General features: G+C 49.8%; 1 protein-coding gene across 3 annotated transcripts in view; it reads left to right on the top strand.

The window, feature by feature from the left end:
• The window catches only part of BCL2L11 (BCL2 like 11), a 47839-nt gene that overhangs the window by 5755 nt on the left and 17220 nt on the right, over positions 1–24864 (top strand). For all 3 annotated transcript variants that reach the window (XM_075563144.1, XM_075563143.1, XM_075563142.1), the window contains one exon: positions 23814–23923. In XM_075563144.1, coding sequence (XP_075419259.1) covers positions 23814–23923 — 110 coding nt within the window. The remainder of the gene's footprint in view (positions 1–23813; positions 23924–24864) is intronic.

Here is a 24864-nt window from a genome sequence, read left to right as displayed (position 1 = left end):
ATGCATAGGATTAAATTATACAATGTAAGGAGTTTGTCTGAAAGTTAATGTGTCAAGATAAATTTTAGGTATTGACTTGTTGGGGAAATTTGTTTTTGTCTTCTGGTGGGAGTGGGTGAGGGGTAGGTTTAACTAGATGTGACCTTATTGAACAGTAAAATTTACAGTTTTTGGAATCCATGACTTTGTTTTTCCTGGTCAGTCTCACTTTTAGCCCCATTCCCAAAGACCTCTGAAATGCTCCGTAGATAAATTGGTCCCATTCTTGTTTGGACGATGTGTAGTGATCCTTATTCAACAATATCCATTAAGACCTTCAATGAAGCTTTTGATAATTGATTGCAAAATACATCTTCTACAAAGAAGTCTTTATGATTGGCTTGAACTAGTGAAACAGGACTGTGAGGTTATAAAGAGGTTCTCCTTAGCCAGGGGCGCCTTCATCTACAAAATAGTTTCCTCAGTGTGACTTGGGGTAGATAGCAATGTGTAGACATGCATCTTTGTTCTTGTAAGAGAGCACATTCTTGTCTGGGACGCACAGCATTTGGGTGCTTGTCCCAGAGACGTCTTTGTATTGTCCTGTGTAGCTATCGTGTTTCTGAAGATGTGTCCCTAGCACACTTATCTATAGAGAGCTGTAGATCGAAAATGTTTGTACATTTTTATCCAACTTTAAACTCTCTGTACTCTAGGGAATTAGCGTATACAAGACTTCATGATAACTGATCTTAGCAGCTTAATAACTGATTTTTCTAATCAAAATAACTGGCAGCTGTCGACTTACTACATGTGCCTCTTCTGGGTAATGTCCTCTGCATCCACTGATGTGCACATTACGCGTGGCGCTCGTTCCCACTTGCAGTTGGAAATAAGGGGTAAGAATAGGGTAAGCATGAATGTCAGTCATGCAGAATTCCACCTTGTCATATTGCTAGGTTCCTTAAACTTGAACCTTGTTACCTGGTACACTGGATTCATCCGTTTGAGTAAGTGATGTCTTTTTAGTGTTTTGCAAGTACCCGTCTTACCACAGGCGGTTGTCTGACCCCGTGTTAGATCACAAGCTCCCTAGGGACAGGCATGATGTCCATCCTGCTGGATCCCAATTGCACTACAGGGACCTCGCTTGATAGCATTTCAACTAAACTGACAAAGGGGAGAGGCCCAGAAGATGCTTTCCCCAGAGTGATTTTCAGCTAAGTAAATTTAGACCTGCCCCTCCCTTGGTATGTGTGTGTGTGTGTGTGTGTGTGTGTTTGTTTGTGTGTAACTGTGTAACTTTTGGGAGCCAGAATCGTGTCACAAGCAAGGGACATAAAAGTCTAGCTCTGCTCTCTGGTAAAGAAACCACTGGGGGTCTGGCACACTGGAAATGGAACCACCTTAATTAAGACTGCTGTCACATTGCATTGTGAAGACCTAGTGAACAGAGAAGAATACATTCTTATTAGCTGCCATATTGTTTATTAGGTTAGATGAAGGTGTACTTTCAGTGTTAACCTTACATGGTTCTTGTTAGGTTTTTTAATTTTTGTATGACGGAACTATCCAAGAGCCTCTGAGGCAGCATCCTCAGGTGGCTGGGCTTGCTGGCAGGTGTGGGTGATTTTCATGGAACTGACTCTCGTGGTCGTGTCTGGTGATTTGTCGTTGTTAGGTACCATTGAGTCACTCAGACGCAAAGTGACTCTGTCCCGCACTGTGCTCACAGTGGTTCTGCCCCTGCTGGGTCCGTCTGTCTTGGGGAGGAGGGCCTGCCTCTTTTCCGCTGCTCCCCCCCCCACTTGACCACGGTGCTTTCTCCAGAAACTGCCCTCTCCTGACCACATCCAGAGTACATGAGGGTGAAGTCTCACTCCGCGGTACTTCGTCCAAGACCGATTGGCTCGTTCTTTTGGCAGTCCGCGGCAGAGCGGAAGTCAGTGTAACCCTTTGAGCACGCTGGGGTCCACCAAGGACCTGGCTTAGAGGACAGGAGTCAGGGCCTTGTTTCACCTCTGTAAACGAGGACTGGCGTTGGACAAGCGGTGGGGCGAGTGCTTTCGTTCCTCAACGCTGACCCCCAATGTCAAGGCCAGGAGAACAAGTACACTGCCCAGGTCTTGAGTGGGCAGGGAAAGGAACAAAATAGCAAGCACAGTTCCCCCAGACCAAAGAGGAAGAATTCCTAGTTGTCTAAGCAGGATTCCATTTTAGGCCTTTTGACCTTCGTATTTGGAGACAATTGGCGCTCGGCCTGCAGCTGTAAGGAATAGAGAGCGAGCCCAGATCTCTGCAGTAGGGGGTACCGTCCTGTATCATCACAGTGCAGCATCAGCCAGGTCTCGGACATCAGTGCCACCCCCGAACGTGTTCACATCTCACTAGTGGCACGTGCCTTCCAGTGTGGGTGTCACCCTGTTTGCTTTCCTCAGGGTGGAGCTTGGTGCCGTTGACTCCCAGTCACCGTGCAGAGCAGCTCCCCCACACCTGGAAACCGCCTACCTGGTCCCCGTGGCTATTTTGGTCATTTTAAAGAAAAACCCAGCAGTGCGTAACTTCTTTTACTCGGCATAGCCCCTCGTGGTAGGTGTGGGATGTTCGTGAACTCCGCAGTTCCTTGTTCTTCACTGCCGAGCGTGCAGCCCACGGGCGGGCGGGAGGGATGCAGCCCAGCTGTGAGCCACTCACCTGCAGAAGGGTGCTGGGGTGGCTTCCTGGGCCTGCCACAGCTGCCTCTTAAGGGCGAGAGTTAACCAGCCCACATGGGGTGTCATACCTCAGCTCCCTGGCACCTTTCCCTTGGCTGCCAGTGGGAGGGCTGGTGGTCCAGGGCAGGAGCTCCGGGAGAAGCCTCCCCTCAGATCCCTGCTGTGCTGTGCTCACTCAGCAGGGAGCAGCTGTTGGGAGCAGCCCTGTACCAGTGTGCTCCTGAACAACATCCTTCATTTCTCTGGGACAAGTGCCTCCCGGGGGGTGTGATCGCTAGGTCTTCGGACCGGTTCATTTTCTGGGATAGTCCTGAGCTGTTTGCTGCAGGGCTGTCCCGAATTCGTCGGCTGAGTGCGCCAGGCTCTCTGGGTCCATGCCAGCCTGGGTGAGGTCATTATTTATTTTTGCCATTCTGATAGTTGTGGAGTGATAGCTCATTGTGGTTTTAATTTGCATTTCCCTAATGGCTAGGGCTGGTGTGTGTGTGTGTGTGTGTGTGTGTCTTCACGTGTTTATTTGCATCTGTATACCCTCTTCCGTGTGCTCTCCTGTGCCATTTGTGTATTTTCCAATTGGAATTTGTTGCTTGCCGTTAAGGTTGCATTTTGAGAGTCCTGTGTATATTCCAGGCGCAAGGCCTTGGTTGTGTCTGACTTGAAAAGATGCTCCCGTGGACCGTAGCTGGTGTCCTTTTGTCCTCTTCACTGCCCGGGCCTCTCACAGATGAAACCCTTTTTCACTGATAAAGTGCAGTTCATCAGCTTGTCCCTCTTAACAGCATAACACCTACCCCATAGGGCCACTCCAAAATTCCAAAACTCACCCCAGACCCAAATTCTGACTCACAGCTGCCCTGTAGGACAGAATCGAGGCTCCCCTATGGACTCCTGAGACGGTCAGCCCCTAAGACTGTGGAAAGCCCCATCTTTCTCAGAGCACCTAGTGCGTTTGAGATTGCTGACCTTAAGATCGGCAAGCCAACCCTGAACCCACAATGCCACTGGGCTTATCGTACCAGCAGGGCTCCCTAATGGTGAGTAGTATTGTATTTGGTTCTGTTTCCACGTGTTCAGGTTCGTGTGTAGGTGTACAGCTGATTGTATGTTGGCCATCATGCATCCTGCAACCTTACCAAACTCCCTAATTCTAGATGTGAGCTTTCTTGGGAGAAGTGCAGAGACAATCATTTTGTCTGCCAGCGGGAACATTTTTATTTCTTCCCTTTTGTTCACTCTGCCTTTTATTTCCGCCTAGAACTTCCCTTGCTGGGTTGAGTAGGAGCTAGGAGCTGTGAAGCAGACACTCCTGGCCTTGTCCCCAGGCTTGGGTGGAAGTACTCAGTCTTCTCGTGCTAAGTAGGAGGTTTCCTGTAGGTATTTTGAAGATGAGCGTTCTTTCTCTTTGTTCCTAGACTGCTGAGAGTTTTCATTATGAACTGAGTAGGTGTTGGAATCGATCAAGTACTGTTTCTGTATCACTTGATGTAGCCATGTAAACATCGTCTAGCCTCTTGGGAATGGGGTATTCCATGGATGTGCTGTCCCTTTTAAACCAGCCTCGCGTGCCTGGAACTAGCCTGTGTGGTCAGGATGAAAGATTTGTCTATGGGGCTGGCTTGAATGTGCTGATCCTGTGGAGGATCTGGATGCCTCTGGTCATGCGAGGTAGCCTCTGTGGCTGCCCTTTGAGAAAGTCTGCCCTTGGTATCGAAGGACCTGGTGTGACATGCCTGATGAACTTCTGTCTTGATGATTTGTGTCTTTATATAATCTGTTAGTTCTTAGAGGTCTGTCAGTTTTATTTGAAACGTCCTTTTTGGTTTATTTTCTCCTGTTTTCCTGCTTTCAGTTTCATAATTATTTCCTTTTGCGTGCTTTATTTCTAGTTTTGACTTTCTTGTCTAATGTGAACATTTAGTGCTATAAATTTCCCTTTAGATCTAGTCTACATGTTATGATATGTTCTTTTTTTTTTTAACCCAGAGCTGGTGTTTCTGTTTTTTTTAGGAGGTCCCTTTGATCCTCATGGCTTATGTGGAAGTATGTTTGCTCCTCCGTGTCTGGAGATTACCTTGTTGACTTCCTGTTGTTGACTGGAGTTCGGTCACTTTTATGGGCTGAGTGCATACTCTGTGTAATGTCACTTCTTTTAAATGGATTGGGGTTTGTTTTATGGCTTGAGGTACTGTCTGTCTGGGTGAAGGATCCATTGACAGCTCTATCTGTATTCTGCTGGGGCTGAGTGGAATGTTTACATATAAATTAGATCCTGTTGGTTGATACTTTTACTCAGTTCTTCTGTATCCTTGTTCTTCTATCAACTGATGAGAGAGTGCTCTTGAAGTCATCTTCAGCTACAGTTGTGGGGTTTTTAGTTTCCTTCTGTAACTCAGATTTTATACGCAGAGGCTGGCTAGTTTGGTGCTTACCTGTCCATTTAGGATTATCTTTCTATTGCCTTGATCGTTACCGATCTTTCTGAAGTAGGCTGTATCCGACATTAACATAGCCACTCCTGCTTCGTAAGCGAGTGGTTACATGGTGTACCATTTTTCTTTTCAATATTAGTATTATTGTATTTATAGCATCTCAATAGATGATTTTTTTTAATTCTCGTAGCCAGTGCCTTCAAATGTTGTATTTTTATTGAGGCTATCCTCTTGGGTTTTTTTTTGTATACTTTGGAACGTACTGCTCTATAGAGTTTTACAGTGGCCATTCGGGATGTTAGCACATGCAGATGTACCTTGCTGCAGCCTACGGAGCCCAGGGGTGCCACTGTTTTAGGTCCCTGTAGGCTCCCCTGTGGGCCTGCACTGCTAACCAAATGCTGGGCAATTCAACCAGTGGAACAGTTACAGTTGCTAGTGTGAAGATTGCAGACGATGTAGGGTCACTGAGAGTGGACATTGACTGGATGGCAGTGATGGGCGGATTTATTTACTTTAACCAGCTTTTCCCATGTAATTGTCTTATGCATGTCCTCTACCTACGTTGAGCACCGTCTCAAATGGTGTTTATGATTCAGCCATCCAATGCGATTTAAGAAACTCTTGAGAAATCCTCCCTTCTCAAGTTCTGTGCCCTTTTCTGTTGTCATTGTCTTTGTTTATCGAGGTCTTCTAAGCAAAGCACATTATAACCGTCCGTTAATGGTAGACACACTAACAATAAATTATCCTTGTCAGAGAGTGTCTGGATTTGTTCTTCACTGCAGAATGATATTTTCACAGCACCTTTGTAGCAGTATCTGAAAACTGCCACTTTCCCTTGCCCCTCATGGTTTCAGATGAGAAATCTGCTGTCATTTGAATTGATGTCCCCAAGTACATGGCATGTCATTTCTCTTGGGCTGCTTTCAAAATTGGCCTTTCGTTTTCAGAAGTTTAATTATGACGTCGTTATGAATTCAGCGGGTCTGTGCTGTTTGCGTGTTGCTTAGCTTCCTGAATGTGTGGTTTTAACTTTTGTGTCAAATTTGGGAAGTTTTGAGCCTTCTGTGCTGCTTTTTCAGTCCCTTCCTCTTTCTCTTCTGGCACCTGACTTGTAAGAATGTCCCTGCTTTGTTATTGACCCACAGTTCCCTAAGATTTCATCACCCCGCCCCAAACCCCTACCTTTTCCCTCTCATTTCTGCAAGCAGGGCAAATTCGATTGATCTGACTCCAGTTTGCTGATGGTACCCCTCGTCGTTTCCACTCTGCTGGTGAGCCCAGGCAATGCTCTGTATATTTATTTCCATTCTGAAATCTCTGCCTGCGCCCTCCTGGGTGAGCTGACGGTGTTGGCGCCATCTTCCACCCTGATGATACTTACATAGCAGGAGCGGGACAGGTGCCCACACTGCTTCCACGCCTCCCATCAAAGGTGTCAGCTCGGCTCCCTACTGGCCCCCACTGGCAGCTGGAAGGAGGGGGGCAGAGAGCTGAGGCCTGCAGCTGAGGCAAGCCTCACTCCCTTCTGCCATGCTGAGCAGCCCCAGGTCCCACCACCGGGGCCTCCCCCTGGATGTTGGCTTGTTGATACTGGTTAGGAGTGGAGACTTACCCACCCACTGGCGCGCGTGCGTGTATGTGTGTGTGTGTGTGTAACCCCCCTTGCTGTGGAGCAGAGTGGAGGCTCAACTCATAGCTGGGCCTGACCGTGCTTCCAAGGAAGGAGAGGGACATGAAGGGGGTGCTGCCGGTCTCACGGTCAGAAGATGGAAGGTTGTGTGTTTCTTTCCACCAACACTACCCTGCCTGCTTCCGCAGCAGGGGCGGAAGATCAGCCCCACACAGCTGGCTGACACCACCTGGTGGTAGAATGGGAGCCCCACCTGCCTCCTCTGAGTGGGGAAGGCGGCGGGAGGTTCAGCACCCCCTAAACCTGGGGGGTAGGATGCTGGGTGGAGTAGGATAAGAGCCAGTGTACCACATGCACCCTGATTCATGATGTCCCCACGGGTCACTCAGGCTCTTTATCCCCCATAGGGTTTTCAGTGACGGATTCTTTTTTTTTTCAATGTAGCTTCCCAGCCTGCCTTCTGCAGGGCATCTGGGTGATGTGTGTGAGCAGCTTGGGACCATCTGTCATCTGCCCAGCGAGGGATTTGTGGAGTAGGGCGAGTATGTCGCCTAGGTCTTCTATGGGACTGCCCTCTGCCCTGTCCTGAGAACAGGCTGTGTCTGGCAGGGGTTTTGCCTGCCTGGCGGAAGTTTGGGGCGCCCCTTGTCTGGGATGTGGCTGGTGCCAGGCCAGGGACCAGGGTTCTTCTCAGACTTTGTCCACCTCAGGCTGCAGGGCCCCTGGGCAGCTGACCCTTGTACCATTGTCAGAGACCTCATCTGTTTGTCCGTTCTTTCTGTCCAGGGTAAGAGGGATGACCTGGAAAGAATGGGGCTTCTCTCTGCGTTGGTGGAACCTGGAAGTAGATACCGGGGGGCTTCAAGATGTTAAGGGAAAAGGGAATTAAAAAATAATGGACTCCCCCCTGAACTCCCTGGAGGAGTCACTTCTTAGCTTCTTTTAATTACGGTTGGTATTACTGGGCTCTGAATGAAAATGTCCTACCCAGAACTTTAGAAAGCACCTCTTTTTTCCTTTTATTTTTTACCGCCTGTGTGGCATGGTTGAGGACTCCTTAGGCTGCTAACCACAAGGTCAGGGGTTCAAACCCACCAGGCTTCTCCGTAGGAGAAAGAGAAGGCGTCCGCTCCTGTAAAGATGCGGAGCCTCAGAGGCCCAGTACAGCGTGAGAACGGCCCGGCGACAGTTGTTTTGGTATATGAATAGAGGAGATGTAGTAGTAACCCAGGCTGTGTGTAGCTAAGAAACTAGCGCGTTCTCAGATTCTGTGTGATTGCATCGTAAAGCAGGAAAGTCAGATACCGTGGATTGAAGTTTTTCTGTTGCACATGTTACCGTGTGTCCAGGTATGATGATGCTATTTTAATGACTCCTGGTGACACACACGTTGTTGGTGACTGGTTCAAACCCACTGGCCACTCCATGAGAGAAAGACGAGGCTTTCTGCTTCCCAAAGGAATCGCCGCCTCGGAAGCGCTACGTGGGTTGCTGTGAGTCCCGAGACTCGGTGACAGTGCTGTTTGTTTGAAGACACACATAAGCTTAGAATTACCAGTTTGAAAGCTGAAAAATCTGATGCTTGCTTCTTGACCTACTTGAAAACATTCCCACTGCCATTAGTCAGTGCTGACTTACAGCCATCCCCTGTGGGTTTCCGAGACTAACTTCACAGGAGTAGAAAGTCCTGTCTTTGGCCCACGAAACTGTGGTTGGTCTTATGCTGCTGACCATGAGATCACAGCCCAACGCATCGCTGCTACGCTGGCAGGGCTCCACGGTGACCTACTTCAAAGCCACTGAGTTGTAGCACCTTCCCGGCGCCCTGGTCTCTGCTCTCCTGGTCAGTGGTCATCTTGTCTGTCCTGGGACGGGCTTCCATGGGCCATCTCTGTCACTGCCGCCTCCCACTGCACCGGACGAAGCAGTCTTCACTCTTTGCTTGGTCAGCTCAGGCTATTGTCCAGTTCCTCTTGCAATAGAAATTCCACTTCTGGCCACTGTGTTCAACTGTGGCGCTGCTCAGTTTGGAGCGTGGCCTCTAAAGGAGCCTGCACTGGCGCCGGTCACCTAAGACGGCACTCCTCTCACGACAGTCACAGAAGCCACAGCCCTGTGGACCAGTCCAGCCCTGTGCCACCCATCTGACCATAGGCACAGAGCAGAGAGCCCGGCAGGTTCTGTTCTCTTGAAGGAAAAACCAGCAGACATGTATGCACAAAGGTGTTCCATCTAGGCATTGCATCCAGTCCAAAAAGCTGTCAACAGTTCTAATGGTGGGGCAGAATCTCCAAATTAGCGTGCATCCTCCTGACAGGCTTTGGTGCTGCCTGCTTAATGGGGCTCTAAGAGGAATGGCATCAAGTACTGCCCCTGGCATGATGTTACATTAAAAGATTACAAAAGTATTGATTATATCCTCCTTTGGTGTTTAAGCCGTTTACAAGCATAACAAAGATTAGAGGGAAAATACATCAGAAGTTAGTAGCAGATCTTTTTGTACTCTGCTTACTGGTGGTCCTGTCAGCGTGCCTCTGTACTGGCAAAATAGTCACAACTCACATTTATGACCAAAACAAATCTGCTAGATGATAGGTGTCGTGCATAATTGCACTCAATTTTAATCTGCTTGTGGCACACCCATCAAATTAAACACACTATTGTCTATTTATTTAATCTTGTTGGCGTGATCAATATTGCTATACCATTTGTGCATTGGTAGAAATTTCTGGGTTTTGCAAATGGCTAACTTGTTTGGCTGCTAACTGAAGGATGGGAGGTATGAGTCTACCCTCAGGCACCATGGAAGAAAGTTCTGGCAATCTGCGGCAAAAAATCTACCCTTGAAACCCCATCAAGCCCAAGTTCTACTTCATGATACAAGGAGTTCCCGAGAGTTAGCATTGACGTGTGTGTGTGTGTGTGTGTGTGTGTGTGTATCTCTACTAGGAGTGAGAATGGACAGGTTTCATCTCACGTACTCTGGGCACATTATTAGGAGGGACAGTTCCTGTGGAAGGACATAGTCCTGGGTAGAGTAGAGGGGAGGGAAAAAGGAGACCCTCCAAGAGTTGGACTGACACAGTAGCTGCATCTGTGGCCTCCAAGTTGGAATGGCCATGAGGAAGGCACAGGAGCAGGGTGTACCAGGGGCCATGATGAGTCAGCACTGACTCCGCGTCACCTGACCACAACAGCTCTAAGAAGAGTTTAGGTTGTTGACTGAGTCACCAGAATCATATCTAACTTACTTTTTTGGAGACCTTCCTTTTTGGTTCTAGCAATTGAGTATTTGATTGTAAAGCCAAGGGTAGGGAACGGGTTTTGGTTTTGGTTTTTAGCCAAGGACCATTCTGATATTATGATAGCATTCATGGGTCATACAACATTATCAGCTTAAAACGTAGCCTACTGTACTTAATGAACTCCTGATGGGCGGACTGGAATGGCTACCCTGGTGAGGCACATGATGTTAGCTGGTAGTAATGATTTCATGAGCCTTCTGTGGCCCCCAAGTGGGACACTCCCTATCCCTGTTGTAGAGCATCTCCATGCAGTAGTGGTCAAAGTGGGTTTTATACCTGTTGGTTGCTCTCCGCAACACCCTTCTCATGCACAGGGCAGTGCCAGGGTCTACATAGGACTCGGGGTCCCCCCTCAGACCCACCTGGGCAAGTGTTAGTCCATCTGAGCTTCAGCTTCCTCACCCACCAAATGATGACAATAACGTGAGCCCTCTGCCCTTGGTCTGGGGGCTTTCCCGTAGGCTCACACAGTGGCAGAACCTCCGTCTGTCACTTCAGCTCTGATCCCTCTGGGCTGTCACAGCCATAGCAGGGATCACCGAGCGTGGCTGTAAAATGTTCCGCTACTTTCTGTGGACAGGAGCTGTCATTCCAGGAGCTTAGGAAACTCAGAGGGAAGTGAATTCATCTGGAAGTGCGCTATGATTTCTATTCCCCTTCGCCCCAACTTGAGGAAGCAAGGAAAGAAAATAAACTTTTCTAGAAATTGGCTGGTGGTTGTGGGCAGTGGAAGTCTGGAATACCCATAAGTGGCACAGGAGCCTGCACACACCCCGAGAAGACCCTGGGCTTGGTCGTTCAATCCGGGGCTCATGGAGAAACACCTGGGCGATACCTGAGCTGGACCTGGGCCTGGGCCTACAGAGTGATAACCCACTGAACTTGGCAGAAGCTTGACAATAGATCTAGATGTATAGGAATTACCTTGAGACATAAGATTGGGTAAGATACCTTTTCCAGCGATTGAAAGTTAACGCAATATTTAAAATAAATGTGTAGATTGGTTGTGCATTGATTTAATGTTAGAAAAGTCTGTGGCCTGAGTAGAAACAAGGGTTTTATTTTTTTTAATCGTTTTATTGGGGGTTCTTAACAGCTCGTAGAACATTCTATACATCAGTTGTTATCAAGCATGTTTGTACATATGTTGCCATCATTGTTTTCTAAACTTTTACTTTATATTTGAGCCCTTGGTATCAACTCCCTTTTGTTCCCTCCCACTCTCATGACCCCTTGATAAGTTATTATTGTTTTCCTTTCTTTACCTATCACTGTCTTCCTTCACCCATGTTTCTGTTGTCACCCTGGTTTGGGGGTGGGGTTATGCATTGATCATTGTGATTGGTTCTTCTCCCTACCCTCCTGGTATTGCTACTCCTACTTCTGTTCCTGAGGGGTTATCTGGCCTGGTCCTATGGTTCTTTGAGGGTCCCCCATGCCCCCAAAACACACACACTATCATGACCCCAGTTCTGGCTAGACTGGAACATGTGCACTGGTACTGCACATAAGCAAGGATTTTAAAACTGCTCTTTATCCCCCTTTCCCTGAGAGAATTCAATTCAGCTCCTTTGGTTAGAAAACATACAGAAATGTAGTAGCCACTAATACAAGGAAAAACCAAGGAAGGATTGCTATAAAAGCGTAGACATCTTTATTAAATAAAAATATCAAAACGCGAAGCCGTTGTTTCTGCACATAACGTCCATTTATTGCTCTTTGCGTTTCCATCTCTCTGAGCCCTCCCCGAGCAGTCTGCGTTCTTGGATGGATAGTCTTGGCATCCTCGTGGGACCCCAGTCTGGTTCCTTAAACCTCTGAGAGAGGAAGAAGCTGGAGACCGTACCAAGGCCGTAGGACCACGGGCCAAGGCTGCCCAGTGCAGTTCCCGTAGGCCACTCTGCCTTGCCCTGGGAGAAGTGAGCAGGAGGCGTGCTGTCGTGCTGGGAAATGGTCCTTGATGCAACTTCCTTGGCTTTTTCTCATCTCTGTATTCTTCAGTTTCCTAAAAATCCCTCCAAAATAAGCCCCAGCAATCGAATTGTCCTGTCTTTACAGAAAATCTATCGAGATTGCCCCTTGGGAGTCCCACAGAAAGTCTTCACAACCTTCTGAGCAGATTTAATAGGCCCACCAGAGCCCTTGGAAAGCTCCTGTTCTGATTGGGGTGTTTGAAAGCACCCCAATGGGATAAGCAAAGTGGATTGCTGAGCAAGCCCGTCCGTGGCCAGCCACGCATGCAGAGGCTTGTTGGACACATCTTGTTTGAAATCAACCCAAGCCCGTGTGCACCTGAGGCCGAGTAGCAGAACTTTGTGACTTAACCTTTGCTTGCAATTTTGGCTTTTGCTTATTGGATTAACCTTTCCTTCACCCAATAGTAGAAAACAGCTGCCAACAATCAGTACAGCTAGCATTTGCTCAGTGGAGGGAGGTTAGCCCCGGCTTGAAGGTGACCAGGCATTCATGGCTTTAGGGGGTTGCTTCTCGTACATGGGGGCCCGCAGTGTTGTGTGCGTTCTCTGTTCTGCACCTTGCGCAGAGCTGTGTGCGCTACGGGTAGATGGTGGCTTGCTGAGGGAAGACAGGGCTCCTGGAAGGAGGCGCTCCGTGTTGAAATGGCAGAGTGGAGGTGGCGGAGGTCCTCTGACGGTACCGGTATGAAAGAGATGGGGAGTGAGACGGTCCGGCAAGCCAAGGCTGGTTGCTGAGAAACTTTACCAGGTCTGACAGCAAGCTGCCCTTCTCTGCTGCGTTCAGTAATCCTTTGCATTGGCCATATGGAACCCACAGACGGCACTCACAATTGTGAGGTTGTGTATTAGAGAACAAAAACTAAACCCATTCCTATTGAATTGATTCCAACTCTTGGGGGCCTAAAAGTCCCGTCTGAACTGCAAGGCTGTGAGGCTTTCTGGAAGCTGGTCGCCACATCTTTCTCCCATGGAGCTGTTGATTGATTCAAACTGCTGACCTTGTGATTGGCCGCTGAACATTTTAAACCTTGTACTACCAGGACTCCTCATAATTCAGCATCAAGAAGGATGTGGGCCACAGGTTTTTGGTTACAACTGCCTCTCGGCCCCTCGGCACTGACAAGCTTCCCCCTGGCCTTTCTGCCCTCAGCCCCCTTGGGCTGTCCTGGCAGCTGGCCTGCTTCTTAATTCTGCTAAGTTCCTAGGTGCCCCATTCTTCCAGGAAGCCTCAGTCCAAAGGCACTCGGCTCTTTAGCTCTGTGGGTTGGCAAGCTCTGTGGGTCCCAAGTGCCCAGAGGGACCCACTGTGCCTGCAAGCCAGTTTTCTGGTACTTTGGGTCTGGAGGGAAGCTCCCGGACCATTTGCTGCCGTGCCTGGTTCTGCTGCCTCCATCTCTGCGCTCCCCTCATCTTGTCTGGTCATCTCAGTGCTCCAGCGTCCTGGCTCGGGGACAGCCGCCTTGCTCTTCACATCACAAAGCCGCGGATGGGCGCCTAGTCCTCAGGGAGCTCACATCAAATCTTGTGAAGAGAGACTCGGTCCTCTCAACCAGTGGAGGGGGCTCTGTGAGAAATGGCAGTGGGGCGAGGTCATGGCTCCCAACTGACTACCTGGATGCCTTGGGAACTTCTTTTTTCTCCCCCCTCAAAATCTCTGTTTCTGGGTGGTCAGAATGCGTCCTTTCCGGTCCAGTTCCCAGAGCATTGCAATATTCACTTATCAAAGAATTAGCTAGTGGTTCAAGACACCCCTCCCCAAGTTGTTTTAAGAAGACAGCATGAGCAGAAGCTGTCATTTTTCCTACAGGCATGCGAGGTGAGCCCAGCCTGGCTGTTTCACTGGCTTGGTTGAGTGAGTTATTTTCTGGTGAATAAATGTACCGGTGAAAAAACCTAAAGGTTTGTTTTGTGCTTTTTGGTTCTTAAATGTGTGAAGTATTCTAGTAAGGACTTCTACATATGTTATTATACCGTTAGTACAGTATTTGTGTAAATTTAGACCTCAATTTACCTACACATGAATTTTAATTCTTCTGAAATCGTCCAATTTATGCATTTAAAAGAGCAATTTGGCATGTAGCAAGAATTTTTTTAAGTCTTAGATTTTAATTGTTTTAAAGAAGTGTAGTGATACTCCATGTATTGTATAGGCATCAGCAATTCCTTTACCTGTTTGGACTTGGGTTTGTACCAGTGGGCTCATCGGAAGCTTAGAACTGGTTTTGTCGTTTCTCTAGGGAAAGCCCGATGTCCAAGTTACACTCTGCCAACTAACCTCTGTCTTCTCTCAGCTCACCCTTTTCTATGGCAATGGCTTCAAGTGTTGGAGTGGAAATTTCCAGTAGGTGGCCCAGTCCACTGACCCATTGCAGCCCTGGGGCAAGTCCCTTAGCCTGGCCAGCGTCCAGCGTTCTTGTCTGAAACGGGGTGTCGCAGCCATGAGGTCATGGCCAGCCTCCTGTGGCGGCCTGAGCAGGCTCCGGCACTCCTCCCATTGTCTGAGAGAACCCCAGCCCCGGGGCCCGCTGGGTTCCACGCCACAGAGCTGGGCGCAGCGCCTGTGCATTCTGGAGGGAGAAGGGAGCTTCTGGAAGCAGGAAGTATGAGCCTAATAGAGAAAACAAAAGAAACTTCAAACCTCAGACCAGGCCGCCTTTGAGCACAAAATTCACATTGTAAACTTACGCTCCCACAGAGGAAGCCATCTGCCCGGGGGAGACAATGCCATTCACCCAATACTCTTGTGGTGTATAGACACACACACACAACCACCCCTCCCTCAGAATGACCCTGGTCTTGATGGTGTGGTCACTCGAGCAGCTGGCATCAGTTGGTGGCACCGTGGGCACTGGGCTGCTAATTTCAGCCCTCACAGGAGGTCTGCTCTCTCAGAGACGTACCGCCTCAGAACCCCTGTGAAAATGGTTTGGGTGGGTGAGCTCCACTGCTGTCTTTCAGCAGAAGGGCTACGTGGGTGGTTCATGTCTTTGCCCTACAGTAGGCAGGGTTTCCCACTGGCACCACCCAGAGCTCTTCACCCGACATGGGAGAGGACTGAAGTCCACTGTCCAAAATCCCATGTTCCAGTGACCTGTTTTAAGTCCCCTCAATAGCCAAGGAAGATTGTAACTGCATAAATCAATTCAGTAGGTTGTTCAACCGCTTTAATTTAAGATCGCTGAAAATATAGCTTTTTCCGTTCTGTGATTACTCCTGGTTTTGACTCAGGTCCTTGTGTTCATTTTCATTGATAGGAACTAAGCAGTGTTTGAGGTTTTGGGTGTGAAATTAGGTGTGACTGGTGTTAAATTTGAAAAAGGAAATTCACACTTAGTGTATCGACAGGAATTTTTATATTTGTAGTTTTAATTGTCATTTCCTCTCCATGGTCTTATTTTATTGTTTTGTTTAGCTAAGAACCACTTAAGGTCACTGAAAGGTAGTACCTGAAAAAAACAGCGCCTTTAAAAATAATTCCTTAATGCTTTATATTTCCCCAAAAATTAGTCCTGTGTGCATAGACTAATAGTTAGGCATTTAGTCTGAAAAGACCTGTGAAGGTGGGTGAGCTCCACTGCTTGCTTGGCTAGGAAGCTGCCTCCACTGTCTTTGAGCAGAAGGGAGAGGGAGGTGGTTCAGGTCTTTGTCCTACAGTAAGCTGTTGGTCTCCCTCTGGCTGTGCCTCACTTGGAGGTCCTTTTGTCTTTCAAAGTGAGTTGGTGTAGTGAGCTCCCTTCTAACCATCTGGAGGAGTGGGAGGCCAAGGTGCAAGTGCAGGGGGAGACAGGAAGCCAAGGAAGTGGGTCCTCTTTCCTGAGCCTCCAGGGCATACCCGGTTCAGAGCAGCACATTTCAGTCTGAGCTGAGATGCTCTCAGGACCAGTGTGGACCTGATTCAGGTTTAGGGCAGGGGTGGCGGCTGTGACTGATGAAAGCCCTGGGTGTAGTGTGTAAGGGGTGCAATGGTGGCCCCCATGGGGCTTTGTACTACAAGGCCAGTGGTTCTAACTCACCAGCCGCGCTGTGTGAGAAAGGCGAGGCTACCTGCTCCCATTTAAGAGAGCCTCCGAAGTCCCAGGGAGCAGTTCTACCCCGTCCCGTTGGGTGGCTATGAACGAACTCCTTGGCAGGAGTCCTGGACTTGATTCTCAGCCTGTGCACAGTAAGCAGAGCCATGTCTGTCCATCGCTGTTGGTGTGTGGTTAACAATCCTGAACACGTTTCCCCTGAGCTTCCAGAGGAAAACCTGGGGGAAGGCCTGTTGATTGCCTTCAAGAGAAGTCAGCCCACCTGTTTGGTTGAGGAGTGCCCGTTGGGTGTAGGAGGATGGCAGGTGGAGAAGCATGGCCGGGCGGAGGGGAGATGGAAACACTTCAAGTCCTTCCGGGCAGGTAGCAACAGGTCACACCTTTTTGCCGTAGGAAGCAGTCCACACCTGTCGTTGGAGGTGAGCACACAGGCTGGGAGAGGCCAGGTGTGCTGAAGAGGGCTGCACAGCCCTCCCGCCCGACAACTAGTGCTGGGGGGCGACAAGGAGGCAGTGTCTAGGCCTGCTCCTGGCACTCCACCAGCTTCCAGACGTGTAAATGTGCGTGTCCGGGAGCGCTGGGGTGACACTGGGTAACTAGGCCTTCTGGTGGTGAATGAGAAACGTGTAGCACGCTCAGCTGAACGCCTTTGGAGGCTCACGTTATTGTAAGAGACACACTGGGGAGGAGGCGACAAGCTCACCAACAGAAGGCTAGTTTCCAAACTCCTGTCCACTCTTCTCAGCCTTGGCTGTCAGGGTCCGAAGGGGAGTGGAACGATAAACTGGTAATTGGTGAAAACAGCTTGTCTGGATACTCTAGCTGGCCTTCCTAGTGGCCACACTCCCCTGTCTTCTCAGAAGTAAGTCTGAAAGCGCCGGGAGCTTCATCTCCATCCACTCGATTATCTGCGGTGGTTGTGCACCAAGGAAAAGTGGACGTGGGCGACTGTGACTGCTAACCTTCATGTGTGTCCCACCTGAATTGATGGAGATGCTGTCAAATAATACTAGTGATGCAAGGGAAAGTGTGGTGTGTGTGTGTGTGTGTGTGTGTGTGTGTGTGTGTGTGTGTGTGCAGGCCATTTCATTCGAGAGTCCTCAGAGCTGAAGCTTTCCGGGCAGGCCATCTGAGAGCCGTGGAGGGCAGTGAGCCCTTGTTTGGGGCTGCTGTTCTCCCGGCGGGGGCGGGCATTGGGGGCGTGCCTGGCAGTGGGAGTGCACTGGCTGCCTGCTTCCTTTCTCCAGAAGGCTGCTGAGAATTCTGAAGGTAGTCAGGGGCCTGAGGGGCTGAATAGAAGAGGCATTCCAGAACTTGGTTATCCAAAGAAGTGCTTGGCTTCCAGGTGGCTGGTACCTGCCATCTCCTTTGAAACTCGGCAGTCAAGCTGGCGGCATGCCAGCCCGAGAGACCCGTCTCTGACATCATCCCCCCTGCCTCGGGGTGCCCGTTCAGACTGTGCTTGGCAACAAAAGCGCACAACCACGGGATGTAGAGAGCAGTGGCCTTCTGTCCCTACCCGCATTCTGGCACACGGTGAGACGTGAGTGCGTGCGTGTGTGTGTCTAGTTAAGTGTGCTCTGTTTTGAGTCATTTTGTTAAAGTCATAAACTCCATGGGGCTGAGAAGTCGCCTGTCAGCTTTGTACCCTGAGTATCAAGGCCAAGCGGAATGTTTCACCCTTGGCTCCACCCAGGGCCACCGAGCTTACTGTTTAAAGGCGCATCTTGATTTTCCCCAAGTCTCCGCGATGGCCGAACATGAAGGCAGTGCAGAGCAGACCGTTTCTGCAGGTTTCAGCTGGGTCTCGGCACCGCGTCTGAAGCGCCAGTAACGATGTGGTGCCGTGCAGTGGGGCACTGGCCAGCCTGGAGCCCGGCGGGGGTGAGTGGTGGTGGCCCATGGTCACTCAGGAAGGTGTGCTGTGCCCATCCTGCCCCTCGGGGTGCACTCGCAGCCACCCATCCCTTGCACGTGTATCAGGGCCCCGCCTGGGGGGTGAGACGAGTAGACATGCAAATCGTGATGAGACTTGAGTTCTGCGTGCTTGCTCTTTGTGGGAGAGAAGCTGATGCGCCTTCCGAACAAACCAGGCCTCCTTGGTTGTTGAGCTCATCTGTTTCTGGGTTCATTTTCCTGTACCGACTGGCAGTGCTACAGAAAGTCCTCTTCACTGTCAACCACTTAACCACGATATTAATTTCACTATCAACATGATTTCACTACCAACCACTTAACCACGGGAGAATATATCTCTTTTTCTCAATTGCTGAGCTTTGAGGATTTGAAATTTTCACTGGGTTAGAACACAGTTCTGCCGCTGAACCAGAAGTCTGCTCACTAAAAAACATGCATCTTTTAGGAACTCGCGGTTCTTTGGCATTTGAAAAATACTGTGGCCCCCACCTCGGGGCGAAGTCCTGAGCACCGACTGGAACCAAACACCTTGGGGAATGAGTCACTGGGCTGGGCATTAGAGGAGGACAGTCTCGGGCCATCTAGGCCAATTGACAGTAGCCTCTCCCAAAGGCAGAAGGTCAGTGTTGTGCATCTGGCTTTGATGAGTGTTGCCCCGGTCATCGATGTTTGTGAGCAGCCATCGAAAGACACAACTGCTGGTCTCTCTCCTTATCTGCAACAAGGAAGAGTGGGAAGCAACCCAGAGGACTCATGGACCACCCCCACTCCCCCAAACCCCGGTCTTGGCTAGCCTTAGACCAGAGTTAGATGGGGCCTGGCTGCCACTTAGAGGCCACTGATGGAGACCACACAATAGAAGAGCTCAGACAGAAAACTGTAGGGCTGAGTTGAGAACCTTAGAAAAGAGCAGACTGACCAGTCTGGTAAAGACTGCCTAGCACTGTGCCCACCCGGGAGCAGCTGGCAGCCCGACAGCACAGGCCTGCCTCCAACACCGATACTGACACCCGTGAGGAGCGAGCTCCTCGGAGCAAGCCCCCGCAGGGGACCAGCTGGGCAGCATTTGCCCAAAAACATAATCTCAGGAAGGGCAGGGCCGGAGAGAAAGATGAATGGAAACTGGAAGCCCAGGGAGGAAGTGGGAAAGTGCTATTCCATTGAGGGGATTGCCACCGAGTCAGCAAGCAAATTGTGTACACTGCTGACTGGACCATGAATGTGCTCAACACACGTTCCCCCCCCTCCCAAACGAACCACCCGCCCCCCACACCAGGCACAGAAAAGCAGACTGCTGGTGCTTCGTGGCATTGCCCCATGGGACGTCATACCAGGAACTTCTGAACAGCAAAAATGACCTCACACCACCGTAATGGAAATCCTGCTCTCTATCACCCTTTTGACTCCCACACCACTGTGTTGTGAGAGTTTGGATTGGTGTTTTTGTTTGGGATGAAGGAAAGGAAACGGGAAGTCAGCAGGTTCCCGCAGCTCAGGGCAGTGCTTGTAGGAATAGCCCCATTCTCCTGGGGACCTCGGCCTGGCCCTGCCCTTGCTGCTCTGCAGTAGCTGTCCATGGAGAGCAGTTCATCCTTCCTTATGCCCCTGAAGGACCGCCACCCTCCCCCACGCACCCCCCCCCCACATGCTCAGAGTCTGCTTTATGTTCATGTAATGTTGCCTTAAAAGTTAAGAGATTTCAAGTCTCAAATGTCAGGAACCAGCATGTAGGGTTATTAGGCACAGGACTGTCCTACAGGCTGGCAGTATAAACTTCAGTGGTCTCGTTTGCTAAATTGGCTGCATTAAATACAGTAAGACTAGTCCAGTCAGCTTGGTATCCTGGTAGGATATGGTAGTGAGAGCTTGTAGGGGGTACCTCTGACCTGAGCCCCCACCCCCACCCTGGGCAGGGGATGCACCTTGCTAAACCCGTCCTGCTCCATCATCACACTGATGGCGAGGATCAGAAACCGGCGACAGGAGTGTAGACTTAGCCAGCTGCTGGTGATAGAGTGAAAGCCTTCATCCGGCCTCTGGCCAGTGCCCATGAGCTGACGGGAATTCCCGCGGCTGGCCGGCCGGGTGCTGGCAGGTTCTCATGTGCCACACATACGACCAAACGAGACGGCCACTATTGCCTCTGCACATGGTGGCGCTAGCATACCCCCACCTCCCAGTAAAGAGACTTGTCGCCACTCGAAGAGAAGCCTTGGGAATTCATATTTTAACGGGTTAAAGCCACCTTTAAATAGGACCCAGGAGCTCTGGTGGTGTAGTGGTTATGCGTTGGACTGCAACCCGCAACGTCTGCAGTTTGAAACCACAAGGTGCTCTTCAAGAGAAAGACGGGGCTTCTTTCTACTCCTGTAAGCATCCGAGAACCCCACAAGGCCAGGTCTGCCCTGTCCTGTAGTGGCGCTATGAGTGGGCATCAGCTTGATGACTGTGAGGTTGGTTTTAAATAGTAATGGGGATAGGATGCCTTGAACATACCCCCGATAGGATTTTTATTTCATCATTTGACCTTACAGCCCTGCATTCTGTTAAATAACAGCATTTAAGAGATCACACACGTTAGCACAGTAGATGGGTCTCGTTCGGATCCATAAGATAGCCAATTGCAGTGTGTCCTGAACCTGGTGCAGTTTGAAGTCTTTGGTTAATACAACTCTCCCAACTCTACAAAGACATGATTCCTGGCATCGGGCAGCCCCTCCTCCCTCTATTCAGGATGTCTCAGGGTCCCATGTCTGTGGCTGCCTGCTCAAAATCATAGAGGGGCCCAGAGTGCAGCCTCCTGGTCTACCCAATGTTTCACTCCACGGAGGCCACCCCAAACTCATGGGCATGTCTGCAGCAGTGTCATGATTCAAGCCGACAGCAACTGAACTTATTAGTCATTGACTTTCAGTAGAAGCAACCGGCCACCACCTGTGTTCCTTCTTCACCTGCCACGCCCCCCCCAACCGAAAACATTCGCACCCTGTCTATAGGTGGAGGGCATTGAATCCAGTCCGCAAGCCCCATATTGCCTTCTTCCAGGCTGGCTAGATTTTGACAGGCAACTGGGTACTAGCTTTGCTAAACTGACCCCCACACAGACTGACTTCTTCCTTCAAGCTTCTGGTTGCCAACTCACCCAGGGGACAGGCAGAACTTTGTAAACCACACAGGTAAAGTGTTAAATACAATTCAGTAGGATTTGCCTGGGGCATGGGGGAGTTATTTTTATTGTTGTATTTGATGTAAGGAGTACAAGGTATGCTCACAGGTGTGCGTGCCCAGGAGAGAGAAGCTGGATGTTCCCTTGAGATGAATAGTGAAAATCCAAAATACAGCCCTGTAGAGTCAGGACTCGACCCCTCTCGCGGCAACTCCAGGAGCATCACCGCAGCCACACCTGGCCCGTGGGCATTCAGTTAGGGCCAAGAGAGTGAATAACTCAATTTACCAAACACTAGTAACTGGCCTGGTGATTCTTACCAGTCTGCCCTCTCTGTAAAACACACAGCCTACATTTCACACATTGTATTACTGATAGCTCTTTCATCATGTCTGGCTCTGGGACGGGAGGTAAATTTCTCTCTCAGGTAGAGCTCTGGCTAGTGCTGAGTGAGTGGGGCTCTGAAACCCACTAGAGGTGGGTGGCAGCAGCTCGGGAAGCAGCCGTGTGACGCTCTGCAGGGACATGGCTGCTTTGTCCTCCTGCAGGTGGAGGCCTTTGTAAGACCATGCCTGCAGAGCACACTGCAGGCCCCCATGCCCAATAGAGCCCCCAAAGAAAATGTTCCAGAAGGCCCGAATGCTGAGAAGCTGGGGGAAGTCGTTCTGAAGTGTGCTGCCTGTGCTGTGCGATCTGTAGTAGGTCCTTCGGGATGACCGGCCTGGGAAGGGAAGTGACCCAGCGCTGCAGTGCCCGACCAGATCTTCATGTCTGCGCCGCTGTTCTGGCCGGCGCATTGTCATTCAACACTTGGCGTTTGCACGATGGGCACTGGATCTCATTTGTGTGGCCCTGGTCTTCCTTTAATGTGCTTGGATGTGTATATAGGCAGTCAGCCTGGTTCCTGCTCAAGTTTCCCATCGTCAGCCTTTCTGGTCCTCCTCGGGTTCCTCTGAGTGAGGCTCTAGCTCTAGTTTATTCATCGAGTTGCACATCATTCTGGAAAGGATTGCGTGTCCAGCGCCATCCACCCACCCCCTCCATGGCGTAGGCGACAGGGACCATTGTTCAGTTCACTCGTACGGGAACCGAGAAGTGGGAGGAAGAGTCTGCAGAGCTGTAGGAAAGGTTTCAGCACTTTGAGAGCAATGTTGATGAGTGCGCCGCGCACCGCATGAGTGATACGACGGAGCTACTGTAAATGGTCACCGGCCCCTAAACGGTGCCAGTGGCGGTGTTCGCTATGAGCCAGCATTGGCTCGATGGCAGTGAGTTGCATGACATGTGAATCACGTGCCAATAAAGCAATTTTGGGGAAAGGGGCCTTAAAAAGTTGGTTGTTAGGTGCTTTTTCAGATCTCTGAATCAGCATCAGCTTGATTGACCCTTCTACTTTTTGATTTTATTGACGTTGCTCCGATACTTCCCGTGGGTTTTTAAATGCCTCGCCCTGGTTAAAACATCAACGCTTGCTTGTGCGCACACGCTTCCCATCCCAACAGTGAGCTGACAGCAGCCGCGCCGCGTGTGGCTAGCAGTCGAAATCCACAAGGCTGCTGCCTCTGGGCACAGTTTGCTCGTCTCTTCTCTGGGGGTCAAGCTTTCCCTTGTGAGTGGAGAAGATGGGCTCTTTGGATTGCCCCCACACGCAGCCGCCACGGTTTTCACTCTCCCAGGGCTATGAATGGTTTCCCTAGACAGTCATGAATGTGCTGGGTGTGACTGCTAGTGACAGCCTAATGAAAGGGCCAGCCTCCCCCTTTCTTCTCCTTTCAGAAATGCCTTTGCTCCTGCAGCCAGCGCAGCTCCTTACCCATGTGGTGTTTGTAGTCTTGCATCCGTCTTTATTGGCTCCATTAATATTGAGACAAAACATGCAATTACACTCGCCCGTTAGCCTGTGGCAGCTCTCGTTAGCCTGTGGCAGCTCTCGGTGAGCCTGGCAGTTTGGCGCCCGTCACAGCACCTACTGCCATAGAAGCATGCTCATACACACAGCGGCTTCGTGTGTCTGTTTTTGCTTGCTTTGCTGTGCACAGGGCAACCATTTCTCCTGATACTCCTGTGTGATGTTGGAAAATCTCCTGGAAATGCTACCTTGTGTTAAGGCCCCAAATAGTTATTTGACTGACACCCTGTGTTTCTGTGTTCCGATGCGCTTCAGAGGAGCCCTGACGGCATTGTCAGCCTGCACTGAGGTCAGCAGTTCTAGCCACCAGATGCTCTCTGGGAGAAGGGTGAGGGGCTGCTCCCCGGGGAGATTTCCAGTCTCGGGGAGCCGTAGTCCCGGTACTTCTGCTCTGTCCTGTGCCGTCCTACGCTGTGAGTGGGAATTGACCGGACGGCAGAGAGTTTGGTTCGAGTTTGCTAGATTTCAAGTGTATCTCTTTCATGATACTTTTTGCGCTCTTTGTGGGTAGTTGTCTTCTTGAAATGGCAACATAAACTTAACGCATTAACTTTTTTTTTTTTGTAATTCACTGACTCCAGTTTTTAAAAAGGGATGTAACGTACCTGGTCACAATGAACCGTTAATACACCGCTGCAAACCTTGTAATTGGAGCGCTTCGAACCACAGGAGGGAGCATGAAGTGGACGTGGGAGCGTGCGTTGTCAGTGGGCTTTGGGAAACGGTGTCATGTTGTTTTCTCTGTTCGACGCAGCTTCCATGAGGCAGTCCCAGGCTGACCCCGCAGAGCTGCGCCCGGAGGTGTGGATTGCTCAAGAGCTGCGGCGAATTGGAGACGAGTTTAATGCCTATTATCCGAGGAGGGTAATGCCATTTTCTTCTTTTTCACCTCGAATTTGCCTCCCCTACCGTGGTTTACAGTAACTAAATAAATGACTGATGATAATTAGATTCCTCTTTTGCCTTGTGTGTCACCTTCCGTGATGTCTCCGCTCCCCTTGCCCACGTGCTCTATGCTGAGCTTCAGCAGCGAGGACTTATTAAATGCAGGGTCAGGTGGCCGAGGAATGTATTGACCACAAGCCTTGAGACAGCAGTGCTAAGAAGACGGATCGCTGTATGCTTCGAGTAGTTCTACAGAACCCATACTGCTTTTCAATCCACAGAGGCTCCGTGTAGGTCAAAGTTACAGAAAGTGAACATCCCTGTTGATCTCGCTGCACATTTATTGATTGGACTCTGTTAGCCTGGAGGCCCCGGAACTGATAACGTGCGGTTTGGGGGTATTAAAAACTTTTCATTTTGGACATGATTGACTGCCACTTAAATGTTGAGGTGTGCTTTGTTTTAATTAAACCCTTATCATAATCATCTGTAAGAACAGGGTATTTAGGGGTTTGTTTGTTTGTTTGTTCTGCCTGGTGGCAGTGTGTGTGAGCATTTATTTGGACACCTCTTCCATAGGGAAGACACTTGGAAATTGACAGGCTTTCCCGCTGGGTGTCAGGGCTGTCGGGAGCATGTGTGACTTGACTTTTGTACGCGTGCGTTAACAGACAGGTGATGTAATATATTTCTTAACAACTTTGTCAAAGCATATGTGTTGGTTTATCTAAACGGAGGGCACTCCAGTCTGTTGTGGAAAATGTTGTAGTTGCTAATAGTATTCTTTCTAATTTTGTTAACTTCTCCCTAATTTTTTCTCAATGTTATTTTTTTACAGACTTACTATTGTACTTCTTTTTTATCTTAATTTTTTTTAATGAAAAGCAGTCAGGTTCAGAACACCTCAGCGCTTCTCTTTG

Source organism: Tenrec ecaudatus, chromosome 11, assembly GCF_050624435.1.
Source record: "Tenrec ecaudatus isolate mTenEca1 chromosome 11, mTenEca1.hap1, whole genome shotgun sequence".
Taxonomy (NCBI): Eukaryota; Metazoa; Chordata; class Mammalia; order Afrosoricida; family Tenrecidae; genus Tenrec; species Tenrec ecaudatus.
This window is presented reverse-complemented; position numbering and strand designations above follow the sequence as displayed.